Source organism: Sardina pilchardus, chromosome 13, assembly GCF_963854185.1.
Source record: "Sardina pilchardus chromosome 13, fSarPil1.1, whole genome shotgun sequence".
Taxonomy (NCBI): Eukaryota; Metazoa; Chordata; class Actinopteri; order Clupeiformes; family Clupeidae; genus Sardina; species Sardina pilchardus.
Window position 1 is genome coordinate 29847189 of NC_085006.1, and position 18579 is coordinate 29865767.

The 18579-nt window shown below is 45.9% G+C and overlaps 1 protein-coding gene across 1 annotated transcript in view; it reads right to left on the bottom strand.

The window, feature by feature from the left end:
* Positions 1-2946: 2946 nt before the first annotated feature.
* Positions 2947-18579, bottom strand: part of aadac (arylacetamide deacetylase) — a 16409-nt gene continuing 776 nt past the window's right edge. The window contains exons 2-6 of the mRNA XM_062552838.1: positions 16867-17026; positions 16684-16752; positions 12596-12665; positions 5448-5619; positions 2947-3591 (exon numbers count right to left, since the gene is read on the bottom strand). Coding sequence (XP_062408822.1) covers positions 2947-3591; positions 5448-5619; positions 12596-12665; positions 16684-16752; positions 16867-17026 — 1116 coding nt within the window. The remainder of the gene's footprint in view (positions 3592-5447; positions 5620-12595; positions 12666-16683; positions 16753-16866; positions 17027-18579) is intronic.

The following is an 18579-nucleotide window of genomic DNA, read 5'->3' on the forward strand; positions in this document are numbered from 1 at the left end:
CATCCGATGTAACAGCCAGGATTCTAAACTGAACTGAGGCATTATGTGTTTATAGGGAAAGAGGGAAATAAGGGGAGACAGACAGAAAGATAGATAGACATATATCAACAGATAGATAGATAGATAGATAGATAGATAGATAGACAGAGAGAGATATATAGATAGAGAGAGAGAGATAGTTAGAGAGACAGATAGACAGACAGAAAGATAGATAGATAGAGATAGACAGATAGATAGATAAATAGATACATACATACAGTAGATGGAGAGAGATAGAGAGACAGATAGACACAGACAGACAGACAGAAAATAAATTCACAAAGAGAAGGAGGGATGAGGGAGACACCTTGTGGGAATGAGAGAAAGAAAGAAGAGTGCAAAAAAAGGAGCAACAGTGTGTGTATGAGAGAGCAAAAGAACAATGAATGAGGTAAAGTATAAGTCCATATCACATGAGCTTTAACTCCTGCACTGACGTTGCCAAATCCTCAAGCAAATGAAAACAAACGAGGATAATGTTGTTTGTTCTGGTCCCACAAATATCACCCTTATCTTTTCCAATGATTACAAAAAATCACCCTTATCTTTTCCAATGATTCAAAAATGACAGAAATTCAACTCCAAGCACAAATCAAAAGCACGGTAAGAATAAAGTCATCAACTATACGTAAGTAATAAGTGACACATTATTGACAACCACAGAGTGTGTTGCAAGTCTGTAAACAAAGAATATTGATAGAGTATCCTATCATGATTTGTTTATTGTCCGAAGCAGCATCCTTGGAGTGCACAGAGAAGTGGATATTTCCGTGTCACTGATAATCGGTAAGTGATCAATAATCACTGATATCAAGAAATGTCTTAGGAACTCACTGCTGATAATAATATTATAATGGCGACACTGTGAAGTGCACTATACCTACTCATTTGGTTTTATAAGGGACACTGAAATAATAAAAAAAAGTGCCGGTAAAATCATTTCCTCTGGCAGCACCTACAGTAAAAGCCATATCTATGTTAATTCATGTTGATGCCAAAGCCACAGCCAGAATCCACTAACACAAAGCAGTGCGGAGAATGGGACAAAGAGAAGCAAGACGTGACTATGCTGGTCGTCCTTATGTTTACGAGATGTGTAGCTGTTGCTGTTGTTGTTGTTGTTGATGTTGATGTTGATGTTGATGTTGGTGGCATGGGAGTGTGAGTGTGTATGTGTGTGTGTGTGTGTGTGCGTGTGTGTGTGTGTGTGTGTGTTCAGAGGTTGGTCTTGAGCCAGTGAAGAAGGTTGTTCGTCCTTATGTTTGCCAAATGTGTTGTTGTTGTTGTTGATGTTGATATTGGTGGTGGCATGGGAGTGTGTGTGTGTGTGTGTGTGTGTGTGTGTGTGTGTGTGTGTGTGTGTGTGTGTGTGTGTGTGTGTGTGTGTGTTCAGAGGTTGGTCTTCAGCCAGTGCAGGAGGTTGTTTGTCCTTATGTGTTGTTCGTCCTTATGTTTGCCAAATGTGTTGTTGCTGTTGTTGATGTTGATGTTGGTGGTGGCATGGGAGTGTGTGTGTGTGTGTGTGTGTGTGTGTTCAGAGGTTGGCCTTGAGCCAGTGCAGGAGGTTGTTTGTCCTTATGTGTTGTTCGTCCTTATGTTTGCCAAATGTGTTGTTGCTGTTGTTGATGTTGATGTTGGTGGTGGCATGGGAGTGTGTGTGTGTGTGTGTGTGTGTGTGTTCAGAGGTTGGCCTTGAGCCAGTGCAGGAGGTTGTTTGTCCTTATGTGTTGTTCGTCCTTATGTTTGCCAAATGTGTTGTTGCTGTTGTTGATGTTGATGTTGGTGGTGGCATGGGAGTGTGTGTGTGTGTGTGTGTGTGTGTGTGTGTTCAGAGGTTGGCCTTGAGCCAGTGCAGGAGGTTGTTTGTCCTTATGTGTTGTTCATCCTTATGTTTGCCAAATGTGTTGTTGCTGTTGTTGATGTTGATGTTGGTGGTGGCATGGGAGTGTGTGTGTGTGTGTGTGTGTGTGTGTGTGTGTGTTCAGAGGTTGGCCTTGAGCCAGTGCAGGAGGTTGTTTGTCCTTATGTGTTGTTCGTCCTTATGTTTGCCAAATGTGTTGTTGCTGTTGTTGATGTTGATGTTGGTGGTGGCATGGGAGTGTGTGTGTGTGTGTGTGTGTGTGTGTGTGTGTTCAGAGGTTGGCCTTGAGCCAGTGCAGGAGGTTGTTTGTCCTTATGTGTTGTTCGTCCTTATGTTTGCCAAATGTGTTGTTGCTGTTGTTGATGTTGATGTTGGTGGTGGCATGGGAGTGTGTGTGTGTGTGTGTGTGTGTGTGTGTGTGTGTGTGTGTGTGTGTTCAGAGGTTGGTCTTCAGCCAGTGCAGGAGGTTGTTTGTCCTTATGTGTTGTTCGTCCTTATGTTTGCCAAATGTGTTGTTGCTGTTGTTGATGTTGATGTTGGTGGTGGCATGGGAGTGTGTGTGTGTGTGTGTGTGTGTGTGTGTGTTCAGAGGTTGGCCTTGAGCCAGTGCAGGAGGTTGTTTGTCCTTATGTGTTGTTCATCCTTATGTTTGCCAAATGTGTTGTTGCTGTTGTTGATGTTGATGTTGGTGGTGGCATGGGAGTGTGTGTGTGTGTGTGTGTGTGTGTGTGTGTGTGTTCAGAGGTTGGCCTTGAGCCAGTGCAGGAGGTTGTTTGTCCTTATGTGTTGTTCGTCCTTATGTTTGCCAAATGTGTTGTTGCTGTTGTTGATGTTGATGTTGGTGGTGGCATGGGAGTGTGTGTGTGTGTGTGTGTGTGTGTGTGTGTGTTCAGAGGTTGGCCTTGAGCCAGTGCAGGAGGTTGTTTGTCCTTATGTGTTGTTCGTCCTTATGTTTGCCAAATGTGTTGTTGGTGTTGTTGATGTTGATGTTGGTGGTGGCATGGGAGTGTGTGTGTGTGTGTGTGTGTGTGTGTGTGTGTGTGTGTTCAGAGGTTGGCCTTGAGCCAGTGCAGGAGGTTGTCCGTCATGCGGTGGGCGAGGGCGAACTCGGCGGGCCACGTGGTGAACATGAAGGCTCCGTGGAAGCCGGATGCGTAGTGTTGGTGCGTGACGGGCACGCCGGCCCGTCGCAGCCGCGTGGCGTACATGACGCCGTCGTCGCGCAGCACGTCGTACTCGCAGGTCAGCACGTAGGCCCGGGGCAGCCCCACCAGCGCCGAGTCCGGCACCAGCAGCGGAGAGGCCCGCGGGTCGCTCACGCTCCGGAGCACGCCGTCCGACGCCGCCGTCGCCGCCACCGCCGGGGTAGAGGTCGTCGCCGCGGGGACCACCGGCGGCGCCGTGTAGTTGTAACCGCTGCGGAAGCGCTCGGGCAGGAAGGCGCCCCAGTCGGCGAACTTGAGCAGGGAGGCGGACTCGGGCCCGTTGTGGGCGTTGGCCAGCATGGCCGTGAACAGGGACTTGTCGCTGGTGAAGTACTCGCTCCAGAAGCGCACCATCAGCGTGCGGGGCAGGATGGGCATGTGCTGGTTCTGCCGGTAGGACGGGGTGTTCAGGTCCAGAGCCTGGACCGCCGGGTACAACAGAACCTGGGCCTTCAGCTCCACCTGCTGCTCTGGATCCTGCTGCAGCTGTGGGGTCGAGAACTACAGATTAGAACCATGCTCAGAAACAACCTTCTAGAACTAGATTAGAACCACGCTCAGAAACAACCTTCTAGAACTAGATTAGAACCACGCTCAGAAACAACCTTCTAGAACTAGATTAGAACCACGCTCAGAAACAACCTTCTAGAACTAGATTAGAACCACACTCAGAAACAACCTTCTAGAACTAGATTAGCACCACACTCAGAAACAACCTTCTAGAACTAGATTAGAACCACACTCAGAAACAACCTTCTAGAACTAGATTAGAACCACGCTCAGAAACAACCTTCTAGAACTAGATTAGAACCACACTCAGAAACAACCTTCTAGAACTAGATTAGAACCACGCTCAGAAACAACCTTCTAGAACTTTCTTACAATCATCATCTTTAGAATTACAGGCATGGATGGAGGGAGTGGCATCAGCGCAAGGTGAAGTTCAGGCCCAGGTCTGATGCTGACAAGTCCCTACTCCTCTCCTGAGTACCTACTCCTCTCCTGAGTCCCTACTCCTCTCCCAAGTCCCTACTCCTCTCCTGAATCCCAACTCCTCTCCCAATCCCTACTCCTCTCCTGAGTCCCTACTCCTCTCCTGAGTCCCTACTCCTCTCCCAAGTCCCTACTCCTCTCCTGAATCCCAACTCCTCTCCCAATCCCTACTCCTCTCCTGAGTCCCTACTCCTCTCCTGAGTCCCTACTCCTGAGTCCCTACTCCTCTCCTGAGTCCCTACTCCTCTCCCGATTCCCTACTCCTCTCCTGAGTCCCTACTCCTCTCCTGAGTCCCTACACCTCTCCTGAATCCCTACTCCTCTTCCAAGTCCCTACTCCTCTCCCGAGTCCCTACTCCTCTCCTGAGTCCCTACTGATCTCCTGAGTCCCTACTCCTGAGTCCCTGTTGGGATAGAGGCATTGGCTAAATCCTACTCACTTGACTTCACCAGAATGTTCTAGAATCAATCAGAAAGGAGGTTCTGTGCCAGACCTACTGTGACATGTGTATGCATGCATTTGTGTATCTGCATGCATGTATCTACCTGTGTCTATTTGCATGTATGCGTGTGTGTGTGTGTGTGTGTGTGTGTGTGTGTGTGTGTGTGTGTGTGTGTGTGTGTGTGTGTGTGTGTGTTTGTGTGAGTGACCAGAGGTAATAAACATGCACCTGACAAAATATACAATAGATACAGCCTGAGAAGTTGAAAGTAAACATTCGTTACTCCAAAGCCTGAGGCAAAATGAAAGTCCACTGCATCAAACATAACACAACTCGGAACATTCTGTGCACTTACAATGTCAAAAATGTCCTTGCACATGTCCATCTTTTGCTCAGGCAAATTGGATAATCTAAGCCAGGCCTGGACTGGTATCCACATTGAACACTTTGCCAAAGCAGCTTTAGAAAATTTGTGAAATTGTCTCCAACAATTGTTACCATTATGAGCCTTTACTAATTCAAAATCATCATGTTTTTATTACACATTTTAGTAGGCAATTACCTCCAAAAAACTGATGTTCACAATTACCCTCTGCCGAGCAGTTATTTTAATAGCTAACCACCATGTTTGACATAACAGCTAGCTTGGACGGACCCCTCCCCCCCTCTCTCTCTCTCTATCTCTCTCTATTATCTATCTCTCTCTCACTTTCTATTTATTTCTCTCTACAAAATCTATCCATCTATCTATCTATCTATCTATTTATCTATCTATCTATCTCTCTATCTATCTATCTATCTATCTATCTATCTATCTATCTCTATCTCTATCTCTATCTCTCTCTCTCTCTCTCTCTCTCTCTCTCTCTCTATCCTTCCTACCCGTCTACAGTGTCTTGTGAGTACCTGCTGGGCGACGGCAGCTGCCAGGTTTCCTCCGGCGCTGTCTCCTGAGACGGCGATGCGGCGCGGGTCCACCTGGTACTGGGCCAGAACTCCGGCCTGCAGGAAGTGCTTCACCACCCGGTACACGTCCTCAAACGGCACCGGGAAGTGGTGCGCTGGAGCCAAGCGGTATCTGTGGGAGTGGTGGAGATCCGGTTAGAGGCATTCCGCTTGGATACACACATTCAGACAGGAGGATAGAGACATGCGGATAGCACAGAGACATGCGGATAGGATAGAGACATGCGGATAGGATAGAGACATTCAGATTGGAGGATGGAGACATTCAGATAGAACAGAGATGTTCAGATAGGATAGAGACATTCGGATAGGATAGAGACATTTGGATGGGATAGACATTCGGATAGGATAGAGACATTCGGATAGGATAGAGACATTCATATTGGAGGACAGAGATGTTCAGATAGACATTCAGATAGGACAGAGACATTCAGATAGGATAGAGACATTCGGATAGGAGAGAGACATTCAGATAGGACATTCAGGTGAAACAGATTCAGTAAGTAGGACACAGTAAAACAACAAACACACACACACACACACACACACACTTAGATGGGACAGACTCATCAGGTAGGACAGACTCTGTCACAAGTGACAAATACAGTCAGATGAGACAGAAAACATCATGTAGGACACACACACAGTCAGATAGGACACACACATAGTCAGATAGGACACACACAGTCAGATAGGACACACATAGTCAGATAGGACACACACATAGTCAGATAGGACTCACACATAGTCAGATAGGACACACACACAGTCAGATAGGACACACACATACTGTAGTCAGATAGGACACACTCGTAGTCAGATAGGACTCACACATAGTTATAAGACACATTCAGTCAGGAGCCTGTTAAAGATTCAGGGCTGATGAATACAACTGTTGGGGATGTGCAAAATGACCTTTTTGAATGTAGCACCTTTCACCTTTTGCTCAGTCGTTTTACATGTACAGACTTGACTAGAAAAAAAACCTACAGTATACGTGCAAAATGCTGACACACAGGTAAAATAAGTCCACCTGAGCGAAACGAAAACAGAAAACGGAGAGGTGCTCTGGCCTGTGAGCTGGAGACTACCTCAGAGAGAAGCCCGGCTGGAAAAAAAAGAGCTAAAAATACAGTCCTTAGCACTAAAAAAAACATGAGGATCGCAGCACCCATCTGAGCCGGAGTAATCACGATGAGAAATGACACACACACACTCTCACACTGCTTCACTCCCTCCGCTGGTTCAAAGGCTTGAGCTCCGCTCGGCCTCCCACTAGCTCACCTTATCTCCCTGGTGTTTACGCTGCGGAGAGGCCAAGAGGAGAGGGGAGAGGGGATGGAGCTGAGGTGGGTTCAAATTTGGCAAACAGTGGCGAACGTTCGTGGTGAACATGTTTTCTTTGAACAGTTAAATTTGAACGATTTGGTGTTAACATTCCATTCTAACAGTAATTGCATTATTGCGTTTGTCAAACTCACGTCCAGTTTCACTGTATGTTCGCGGCGCACCACCTCCTCAGACTGTTCGCGATTGTTAGCAAACGTTCGCCAAAAACTCAAGGCTAACGGAATACTGTTAGCGAACGTTCGCAAATGTTCGCCTATGTTCGCCTAAGTTCGTTGAACTTGAATGCACCTCCGTGAGGGCCAAGGGGAGAGGAGAGGGGATGGAACTGGACTAGTGAGGGCCAAGGGGAGGAGAGGGGATGGAGCTGGACTACTGAGGGCCAAGAGGAGAGGGGATGGAGCTGGACTACTGAGGACCAAGGGGAGGAGAGGGGATGGACTAGTGAGGGCCAAGGGGAGGAGAGGGGATGGACTAGTGAGGGCCAAGGGGAGAGGGGATGGACTAGTGAGGGCCAAGGGGAGAGGGGATGGAGCTGGACTACTGAGGGCCAAGGGGAGGAGAGGGGATGGAGCTGGACTAGTGAGGGCCAAGGGGAGGAGAGGGGATGGAGCTGCACTAGTGAGGGTCAAGAGGAGAGGGGATGGAGCTGCACTAGTGAGGGTCAAGGGGAGAGGGGATGGACTAGTGAGGGCCAAGAGGAGAGGGGATGGAGCTGGACTAGTGAGGGCCAAGGGGAGGGGGGAGAGGGGATGGAGCTGCACTAGTGAGGGCCAAGGGGAGGGAGGAGAGGGGATGGAGCTGCACTAGTGAGGGCATGGACATGCACAGCTGAACCACAGCCAGGCCGTTGCCTCAGAGAGAGGCGTAACCAACCGGGAGAGTAACCGTGCCAGATCTGTGTGGGAGATGCTAATTATTTCGATTTTTTTTAAAATGTATTATTTTTTTCTTACTGACCAAATCAATTCACCGTGACGGAGACGATAACTCAACCGGACAGGTCTGGACAGCAGCCATTTTTCGATCCCATTAAGACTAGACTCTAGAATAGAATGTGCATTCCCCTACATAAAGGATGCAGCTGGGTAGCAGTATCAGACGAATGGACACTTTTAGTCAATCAGTCAGTCAGTCAGTCAGCCCATCAGACAGACAGACTGATAGACAAGTAAGCAGTCAGTGAGACAGACAGACAGACAGACAGACAGACAGTTAATCAGGCAGACAGGCAGACAGACAGTTAATCAGGCAGACAGGCAGACAGACAGATAGACAGACAGACAGACAGAGAGACAGGGAAACAGACTTACAACACAGGTCAACATGTGGGACCTACTCTAGCAGCGAGGGGAGTTACCCACCAGACAATAGTGCTGCCTCTTAACACTAGAAGCGCCAAGCACCAGTCATTTGACCGCTGACGCGTATTACTAGAAGCGCCGTGTAGGTTTGACCTAGATATACCTAGAACGGCCGGGCTGCGGTCATTTGGCATGAGAATAATATTTTACCATAAAACATATAGTTTATATGTGCAATATGTATTATGTGATTTATTTTAATAACTATTTTTCATTTACATGACATAGTCTATGGAGGCGATTTACAGTGGTAAAATGCGAGTTTGTTTTGAAAACGTTGTTCTGCGACGTTGTTCTATTAGGCAGGCCTACGTGTGTAAAAAATATTTTCAGCTGAAATTCGTCGAAGCCTATTTATGTACGTAGGGCGCGTATGCCTACGTACATTCATAGTTGTATCTTATCTTCTATTTGTAGGCTATCTTTTAAAGCTCAGACTGATAAGCATTTTCTTACATAGCCTATTTGCTGGACAAAGAAATATATTTCCAAAATGTTGTGGTGCATTCATTCAGTGGCGCAACGTTAATTCTCTCGACCACTACGCAGGAGACCTGGGTTCGCAGCTTGGCACGAGCGAAAAAATGTAGCTTATATAGACTGAATTCGCAGACTGTTTTTCAACGTCGACGAACAATTATTTTTTGTTAATGGTTTTTCATAACAAACTATCTGAAATAAACGGATGAATCACAATACTAGCCAAATTGAGCCGCCATCTGACAGACTTTGACTAAGCCAGTTAGACTTTTTGCATCTAAAAATAATTATATCATAGAGACACGCGAAAAATAAACGAGCCTAGAAATTAGGCTACATGAGATTTTCCCACTGGACACACCACATCAGTATTGTGCTCGTTGCTACGATTTAGGCTACAGAACTCAGTGAGTTGACATTGGGGAAAGAAGCAAGCAACGTAGCCTAATCTTGATCTCGCCTTACATACTTTCCTAATTCCTACGTAGGGCTAGTCAGACTTTTGTTAAATCTTCAGGGCCAGGTTGCACAAACACCAAAACCAAAGATTGATGATTATGAACCAAATATTCTGGAACAGACGGATTTACAACATTGAACGCGATAGGTTATTAGGCTACGAAAAAGTACTATAGGAATCTTATAGTATTTTGGGACTAAATATTGTAGGAATCTTATAGGAATCTTATAGGAATACTATAGGCTAGTAAATTGGGACATACTACAGAAGTACTACAAGATTGCTATAGAAATAGGCTACTATAGCGGCTAGAGGATATTATAGAGGTATTACAGAACAAAACAGAAGTCCGTGATGCGACTTCCACCGTTTTCTTTCCTGTTCACAACGCATACAGTCTACATTGAAGTGAAACGTGCAGAACGTTGTCCAAAACAATACAATAACATTGTGTGTTGAGATCTAGTACAATATAGACATCTGTATACATGAAGTGGCAACTAAAGCCATGATCAGTCGTGAAAACGTTGGCGGCTGCAGCCTCATTTAGGTTTTGGCTGGGCCAGCTAGCCAGCCAACTACTTCATCAGCCAGCCGTTATTCTCAAAGCAAATGGCTTCGGGGTCTATACATAACACACTATCCATTGCAACATAGCCTATTTGAAACCGACCATTCCCCCTCCCCCATACACTCGTCTAGGCTAGGCTACTACAGACATCACCGCGCATCGAGGACAATTAACTGCCTCCCCACCCCCACCGCCTCTCTCTGTGCATAGGCTAGCTAGGCTGTAGGCATGGCTATTTAGGCAACTCGTGAAAGAATGCGCAAACATGTTTCATCGCATAGCCTATGCGCATTTCAGAATGTTCGAATTCGCCAGCGTGCGTGTAGTTGTGTGAATAGAAAAAACAGAACATAGCCTTTTATTGATGCCTTGCTTAAAAGAACTTCCGTCATGAACAAGTCGGGATTCGAACCAGCAAGCCTTTAGATATGAGGCCAAAGCTCTAACCAGTGGGCTACAGTTCTCCTCCACAGTTCAGTTAAAATGTGTATCTCAATGCTGGATCTCGAATTCACGTAGACGTTAGCTTAAATTGTAGAAACAATAGGCCCATTGCCTTTTTTCAGCAGACATGCAAACATATCATACATTCACAAAACGGAGAATATCTTTCTGCTCAGCATAGCTCTCTCCCTCCCTCCCTCCGATGTAGCTAGACCCTATAAGATGCTTCTCCCTAAATGAATAAAAAATGTTTTAGAAAGTCACGGTAGCCTGTAAAATGCGGCCTGAAATCCTGGCTACTGTGTAATTGAAACCAGACTGTTCATTGTCGGCAGACTGTTCATTTTCGGCGGCGCAAACAGATAGGCTACCTATTAAATGAATAGAAGTGAATTTGGGGAGTGAATTGGAACTAGCCACCCATTCACTTTTAGAGCATTTTAGTTGAAAGTCAAGTTTGCTTAAGGTTTGTTCAAGAACTCTTCCAGAGTTTTTACCTCAAACAACACAAATCAACACAACTAAATAAACAGATAACTCGAACGTGCTGTATGTCATAATGAAACAACCACAGACTATCAACAACACGGTCTGACACGAATGATACTAGTGCAAACTGAATTTATGACCAAACGTTTTGATTCGTGCACGAAGCGCCATCTAGCGATCATTTTGTGTAAGTAACAGCCTCCCAGTCTAAGGACTCAGCGGTCTTTTGACCGCCTCGCCGCGCTTTAAAGGGATAGTTCGGGTTTTAAGACACAAAGTTATATGGGTTCCCTGTCAGCAACGTTGTGCATCAGCACTGACTTGCCCCCCGACAGCGTCCTGTGAGCCGAGATCCAGCCGGTTTTTGATCGTTTTTGATGCCGGACTATTTTCTTCAGCAAGTTTCTGGGGTCACGAAAGTAAGGTGTTTTTCTTCTCAAAACCATATGCGTTCAACAGAGTGATATATTTGCACCACAAAAACGTTGTCCAGCTGTCAGTAGCGCGCAGTGATAGGAATCGAGAAAAATAAATAAGTGATAGCGAGGTTTGAATTTTTCCTGGACAACGTTTTTGTGGTGCAAATATATCACTCTTTTGAACGCATATGGTTTTGAGAAGAAAAACACTTTACTTTCGTGACCCCAGAAACTTGCCGGACTACTTTCTTCAGCATCAAAAATCGGCTGGATCTCGGCTCACAGGACGCTGTTGCGGGGTAAGTCAGTGCTGATGCACAACGTTGCTGACGGGGAACCCATATAACTTCGTGTCTTAAAATCCGAACTATCCCTTTAAGTAGTTCACAACAGCACGGCGCTTCTAGTAGGTCGTCAAAGCGGTCAAATGACCGGGGTGCGGCGCTTCTAGGTATAGGTCAGAACGGCGCGGCGCTTCTAGTGTTAAAGACGAAACGAGACAAGGAGGGAAGGAGCAACGGATAGAGAGAAAGTTCTAGATAGATAGATACTGTAGAGCGCAGGCTGGCAGGCGAGGCGAGACGAGGCGAGGCAGGGGGGGGCAGGGGGGGGTGCGCACAGCGGGAGCTCGGAGATCTCATGCTAATTGAGCACTGCAATGTCGTTGTGGGTGACGAGGCCTGTGTGAGAGAGCATGAGGGGACTGCAGTTCTGCTTAGACAGCAGAGGCCTGGCAGAGCTCTAAAGAAAACCTGTCTGGGGCAACAGTCTGCCAGGGCCTCTGCGCCACGGTAAACACAGCACTGAGATAGGGGGCAAACTGGCCCTGGACAATACTGTTTGCCCCCCACCACCGATACCCACCTGCCACAACACCCATACACACCAAACCACAACACCCTTACACACCAAACCACAACACCCATACACACCTAACCACAACACCCATACACACCAAACCACAACACCCATACCCACCTAACTACAACACACATACACACCAAACCACAACACACATACACACCAAACTATAAAACTCACATACACCAAACCCTAACATCCATATCCACCTAACCACAACTCACTCACCCATCTCAGTGTATGAGCACTTGTGAAAGAAACAGGAGACAAAAATCACAGAACTGGATAGGACCGACTCATGAAAGGTCTCAAATATCTCCTATGACGCATAATATATATGAAATAATAACTCCTATGGTGTATAGAGTATATGTCTGAGTCAGGGTTTTCTCTCTTCGATCCTCTCTGTGTCCCCTTGATCCCCTCTCCCCCTCCTTGACTTTCTCCTGTAAATGCTGTCAGTAAATGCTGTTAGCGATAGCAACACACCTCTACGCATGGACCCCTCTTCAGCATGGACATCTAATCAAATGTTGACCTTTGACCTACTGCCCTGGCTGACAGAGGTCATGACCCCAGGGGAAGAGGGCAGACGGGGGCAGCGGAGGGGCACGCAGTGTCAGCAGCACACACAGCGAGAGACGAGCACTTACTCAACAGACACAACCACCGCATTCAGCTCCGTCACCATCTGACGAGCCAAGAGGACGTAAGGGCTCATTCCTGAGAGAGAGAGAGCGAGAGAGAGAGAGAGGGAGAGAGAGAGAGATAGAGAGGGATAGAGAGAGGGAGAGAGAGAGAGAAGAAGAGAGAGAAAGAGAGAGAGAGAGAGGGAGAGAGAGAGAGACAGGAAGGGAGAGAAAGAGAGAAAGAGGGAGAAAGAGGGAGAGAAAGAGGGAGAGAGAGAGAGGGAGAACAAATACACACACATGATTATGTGTATAAAGGACATAGGCACACAGGCATGTTCTCACTTCTCACTCACATACACATACAGTACAATGGACACACACACTCACACACACACACACACACACACACACACACACACACACACACACACACACACACACACTTCCACATGTGCACAAACACCTATACACGCACACACTGAGGAAGAGCAAGAAATGATAAGAGAGTCGGTGGTAAGAAGTGGACACAACACCAAGGACTCTGATGAGGATGTTTGTAACGTCGAAACGTTAGTCAATGTTTTGCATCAAATAAATACTAAAAAAGAAGACATCTGCGTTGCACCGGCGTCCCTCTTCCTAACGGACACAACACCATGTCTGTGCTGGACTGGACCGTCTGGCCGGCGCCCTGCTGATGTCACAATGGCCACACAGAGGACGCATGGCAACCGGACAGAGCGAGCGGGACATGGCACAGCTGCCGTGACCACAGCCGTGGTCGCCGCCCAGCCGCCTCACAGCACAAGAGTGGCATCGCTCAGGGAAAGGATGCAGCTCCAAGATGGAAAATGATTATTCAAAAAACAGCAACACAACAAACGACAACAACAACAACAACAACAACATAACAGGCGTCAGAGTAGGGACTGTGTCGGTCAGTAATCAAGGCTGCTTATGAAAATGTCAAAATGCTAAGAACTGCAAAGGCCATTGCAATGGAGAGTCCTAATGCATTATACCAGGGGCAAAATATCACGGCAGTGGCCCATTATGAAGACCTTGGAGTCCTTGGTACATGCAAATTCAATTCCAGCTCTGCTGATATGCAGGAGAACGGTCCTTTATTCTCTCTAATGTAATTTAGCATAGCCAGCAGTTAGCACATCATTAGACATGCACGCCATAACAACGCTGCAGAACACAATGCCAGTTAAAATAATCTGAAATATATTGCTGGCCATTTATGAGATCACCTTCTGGCTTTGCTGTGGGTGAATCTACAGTATGTAATAAACAATAATAAATTGATGCGCATGAAGACTGAGCTTTAATCAGCCAACAGTGTAATCAAACTGTGACTAACACAATCCAGCCATGTTTTGAAACGTTCTGTTTAGAAGAATCTTTTAGTTGTAGCCCTGGCTGACCTGTCATCTTAACGAGCACTAACTCAGACCACATGCTGTGCGTCTGGAACAGAGAGAATAACTTGTCTTGAGCAAAAGCATTGTACAGTATATGACACAAAGTACCTCAATTTCACAATTCTGCCACAGTATTGATATGTTATTTGTTTCTTACGACAAGGCCAACACTGATTTGAGGAGACGTGATGTTAGGGGACGCCATCTGTCTGAGTCAATGCCCAAGTCAGCCCAATGTTTACTCCAAAGAACCTGTCTGGATAATGGACCAATAAACATACCGACACAATGACGCAATCTCCCACTCTCTTTCTTTCTCTCTCTCTTTCTCTCTCTCTCTCTCTCTCTCTCTCTCTCTCTCTCTCTCTCTCTCTCTCTCTCTCTCTCCTTTCTATCTCTCTCTCTCTCTCTCTGTGTCTTTGAAAACAGCACTGCTAATTACATTGCATGTAAATGCAATGTACTGTTATCCCTGTTCTTCTTCTTATTATTATGGGGATTATTCTTCTTCCGACCAAAATCAACGGTTTTTGACGCTAAAACCACTTAACCGTTTGACGTCATTCAAGCACTCATACAAAGGTCTTGTAACGGAGATTTGACGAATGTATTTTTCACAGTTGTGAACTTAATACTTTTTAAGATATTTACGATAAAAGAATTAAAAACTCTCATAGAGTTAACATTGAGAAGCTTTGGCGGCAACGAAGCCTCTGTTACGTCAGTGCTCAGCTGTCCGTAATCAAGGATCCACCACTGCGCTAAACCAGGCTGAACCTGAATGTTATGTCTACTCATTAAGCTGTACTGTAACCCAGGACGTTGTCGTCTTGTCTCCTGTTAGGCTAGCTGCTACTCCTTACATTTGTTTATATCATTACAGTAACCGGTTTGCTCTCGGTAACGTTATCAACAGCTGAAGACAATCTAACCTAACGTCAACGTAAATTAACACTGTATTTAGCTAACGACAACCAAAGCTAGGTTTAACGTCGGGTAGGCTGCAAGGCCAACAGGGCTTACACAAGGGCTTTTAGCCATCTCACAGAGCAGCCTATACGACACCGATCTTCACCCAGCGTTTTAAGTGAAGTCCAACCTGATAGACATTTAGGTTCAAGCCTACTCACAGTCGTTTCTAGCACAAACTGCATTGCTATAACATGTTCACGTTTGTTTGTTAGCAAGCTAGCTGCTAGTCGTTTCAGCTATAGGGACTTGCCAGCCAGGCAATAAAGCTTTCGGTATCATTCACAAATTAAAAACCTTTGTTAACAGCTTATTGTGCATTCCTATTAGGACAATCACACACCTGGAGACACTTCGAAGAACATACTAGCTCGTCATCCTGTAATATAGCCTGCATAACATATCCTACTGTAAGCTAACGTTACATTTGCTAGATATCCTACCTGTTGCTGATCATCGTTGATTGGCGTTGTTTGAGATTGTAGGTATTCCAATTCCTATTCTGTATTCCAATTGTGTCTAAGTCTATAGCCTATGGCCTAGGCCTACTTTTAACCTGCATTAGTGTAGATATGAAGGCTATAGCTATCCTACCAGTCGTTTCAATGTAGGCTACTAAAGTGTCAGCTCTTGCAACTCGTCTGAAGTTGGCAACTTCATGTCAGTCTTTTAAATTCTAATAAATGAAGAGTTATTTTCCATAATAGCCTATATCCACATATATGCATTTTCATATATCACTTTTTAAATGTGACTTTTCAGTGGAATTGTAATTGGGTTATAGTTATTTATCTATTCTTCTGTGTAGCCTAGTTGTCTTTTTAACTAGGCCTAATACAATGTTTTACACAGTCAGCAACCTTTTTGCATTTACATGCAATGGTAATTCCTTCCATGGAATTACATTTTCTAGTTTGTAACAGGAATCACATTAAGGCCTCTCTGATGTGTACATTAATGCAAGCTTTTTAGTATTATTACTAGAATGTAGTTATGTAATAACTAACCTCTGCATATTCATGTAATATACAGTAGTGTTTGGGTGTTATAATATTTCTGACCAATAAGTTACTGTATTTGCTGTCTCGGTTACCCGTCTCATGGGAACAAGCTCAAGACTGGACTTTGTACCCAAAGGAGTGTCGCAGCTTGCACATGTAAACAAACATCTCCACACAATGCAGAAGACGATCGCTCCTTGTTTACATCTGGAAGTCTGAGACGAAGAACCACGCTTGCAATTTATATATTTGAATATAGCCTATACATGTATAAATATACACGCTAAAGCTGTCGGGGAAGCTCTGCAGAGATAATGCAAGCATAAAACGAGTGAAAACGAAAAACGAAACCGAAACCAGAGATGAAATCGCCAATCCTGCATAGTTCCTCTTTAATGCAAGCTTTTTAGTATTATTACTAGAATGTAGTTATGTAATAACTAACCTCTGCATATTCATGTAATATACAGTAGTGTTTGGGTGTTATAATATTTCTGACCAATAGGTTACTGTATTTGCTGTCTATGTCTCATGGGAACAAGCTTTTTAGTATTATTACTGTTATTGTATTATTACTGTATTATTAGTGTTAGCGCCAGCCGCCAGTGTGTGTGTGTGTGTGTGTGTGTGTGTGTGTGTGTGTGTGTTAGCGCCAGCCGCCAGTGTGTGTGTGTGTGTGTGTGTGTGTGTGTGTGTGGCCTAAGGGACCCACTGGAGCTACCCAGGCACCATCCTCCTCCGTGGAAGTAGATGACGGCTCTCCTGAGCTCGGCACTGGCGCTGCCCTGTTGGGTGCTGTCCTGTTGGGCACTGCCGCTGTCCTGTTGGGTGCTGTCCTGTTGGGCACTGTCCTGTAGGGTGCTGTCCTGCTGGGCACTGCCCTGCCGGGCACTGTCCTGTTGGGCGGGCTGGTAGAGCACCACCTCCACCCCGTCGAAGCGCTCCTCGGTGACCAGCACGCGCTCGTCCGACACCGGCACCACGGCCTCCGCAAACGTGATGAACATCATCACCCCCATGTAGTCCTGCAGGCCCAGCAGCTCACTGAAGTCTGCCTGGGGACGGAGAGAGGGACAGAGAGTATAATGTATGCATGTGTACAGTGTATGTATTATCATTCTGTGCTAATGTTACACTATGATATACATTTGTTTGACTGCTTTGGCAACATGAATGTCTTATTTGTCATGCCAATAAAGCATCCTTGAATTGAATTGAATTGAATTGAGAGAGAGAGGGGGAGAGAGAGAGAGAGAGAGTGTGTGTATGAGGAAAAACAGAGCGAGAGAGGATGGTGATAGATGAGGAAGAAAGTTAGAGAGAGAGAAAGAGAGAGAGAGAAAGTAAAAGAGTGTGTGTGAGAAAAACAGAGAGAGAGAGGGTGGTGATAGAGGAGGAAGAAAGAGACAGAGGGACCAGGAGAGAGATAGAAAGGGAGGGAAGAGACAGAGGGACCAGGAGAGAGATAGAAAGGGAGGGAAGAGACAGAGAGAGAGACAAGAAACAGAGATAGGAAGGAGATAGAGGAAGAAGAGGGATGGAGAAAGAGGGGTGAGAAACAGAGAGAGTGAATAAAAGAAAGAGAGAGAGGGAAACAGACAAAGATAAGAGGATGAATATAGAGTGAGGGGGGGAGGATAGAGAGAGAAAGAGGGAGAGGGAGAGGGAGAGGGAGAGAGCAAATGAATGAGTAAGTGAGAGAGAAAGAGAGTGGAGGAGGGATTGAGAAAACAGTGTAGGAGAGAGAGAGAGAGAGAGAGAGAGAGAGAGAGAGAGAGAGAGAGAGAGAGAGAGAGAGTGAGAGAGAGAGAAAGACACAGGGTAAGAAACAGAGTGGCAGAAACAGACAGCGAGGCAGAGTGGCATCCAAACAAAGTGAACTGGGCTAGTACAGTAGAATCAGGTGCAGTTTCTATACGTGGACTAGTAGAATGAGGTGCAGTATCTCTACCTGCTCTGCTAGAATCTGCTAGAATGTGCTACATCTCCCCATTACACAACTGCATACTGTGGGTCACATGACCAGATCAGATGCCTTCAACACAGTTTAATGTTTTGGGCAGTCGGGATCACACACGCTTGCACGCACGCACCCGTGCACACATACACACAAGCACACACATATGCACACACACACATGTACACACACACACACACACACGCACACACACACACACACACACTCACACACACACACACACACACACACACACACACACACACACACACACACTCACACTCACACTCACACTCACACACACACACACACACACACACACACACACACACACACACACACACACTCAACAAAGCCCAATCAAGGAGTATGACTGTATAACACTCTTGTCTATGGCTGGTGTGGATGTTGCAGCTGGGATTCCTAAGCAGCATAACCCCTTGTGCACCTGGGGTCAGTGTTGACTGGTAGGCAGGGTTAGTATGTTGTTCAGACAGAGCTTGTTACAGTGTGTGTGTGTGTGTGTGTGTGTGTGTGTGTGTGTGTGTGTGTGTGTGTGTCCTCACTCAGTCTGTCTGGGAGTACAACACAGAGCTGAATTTCCTGAATAGAAAGCATCATGTGTATTGTGCATTTAGAAATTAGTGGGGA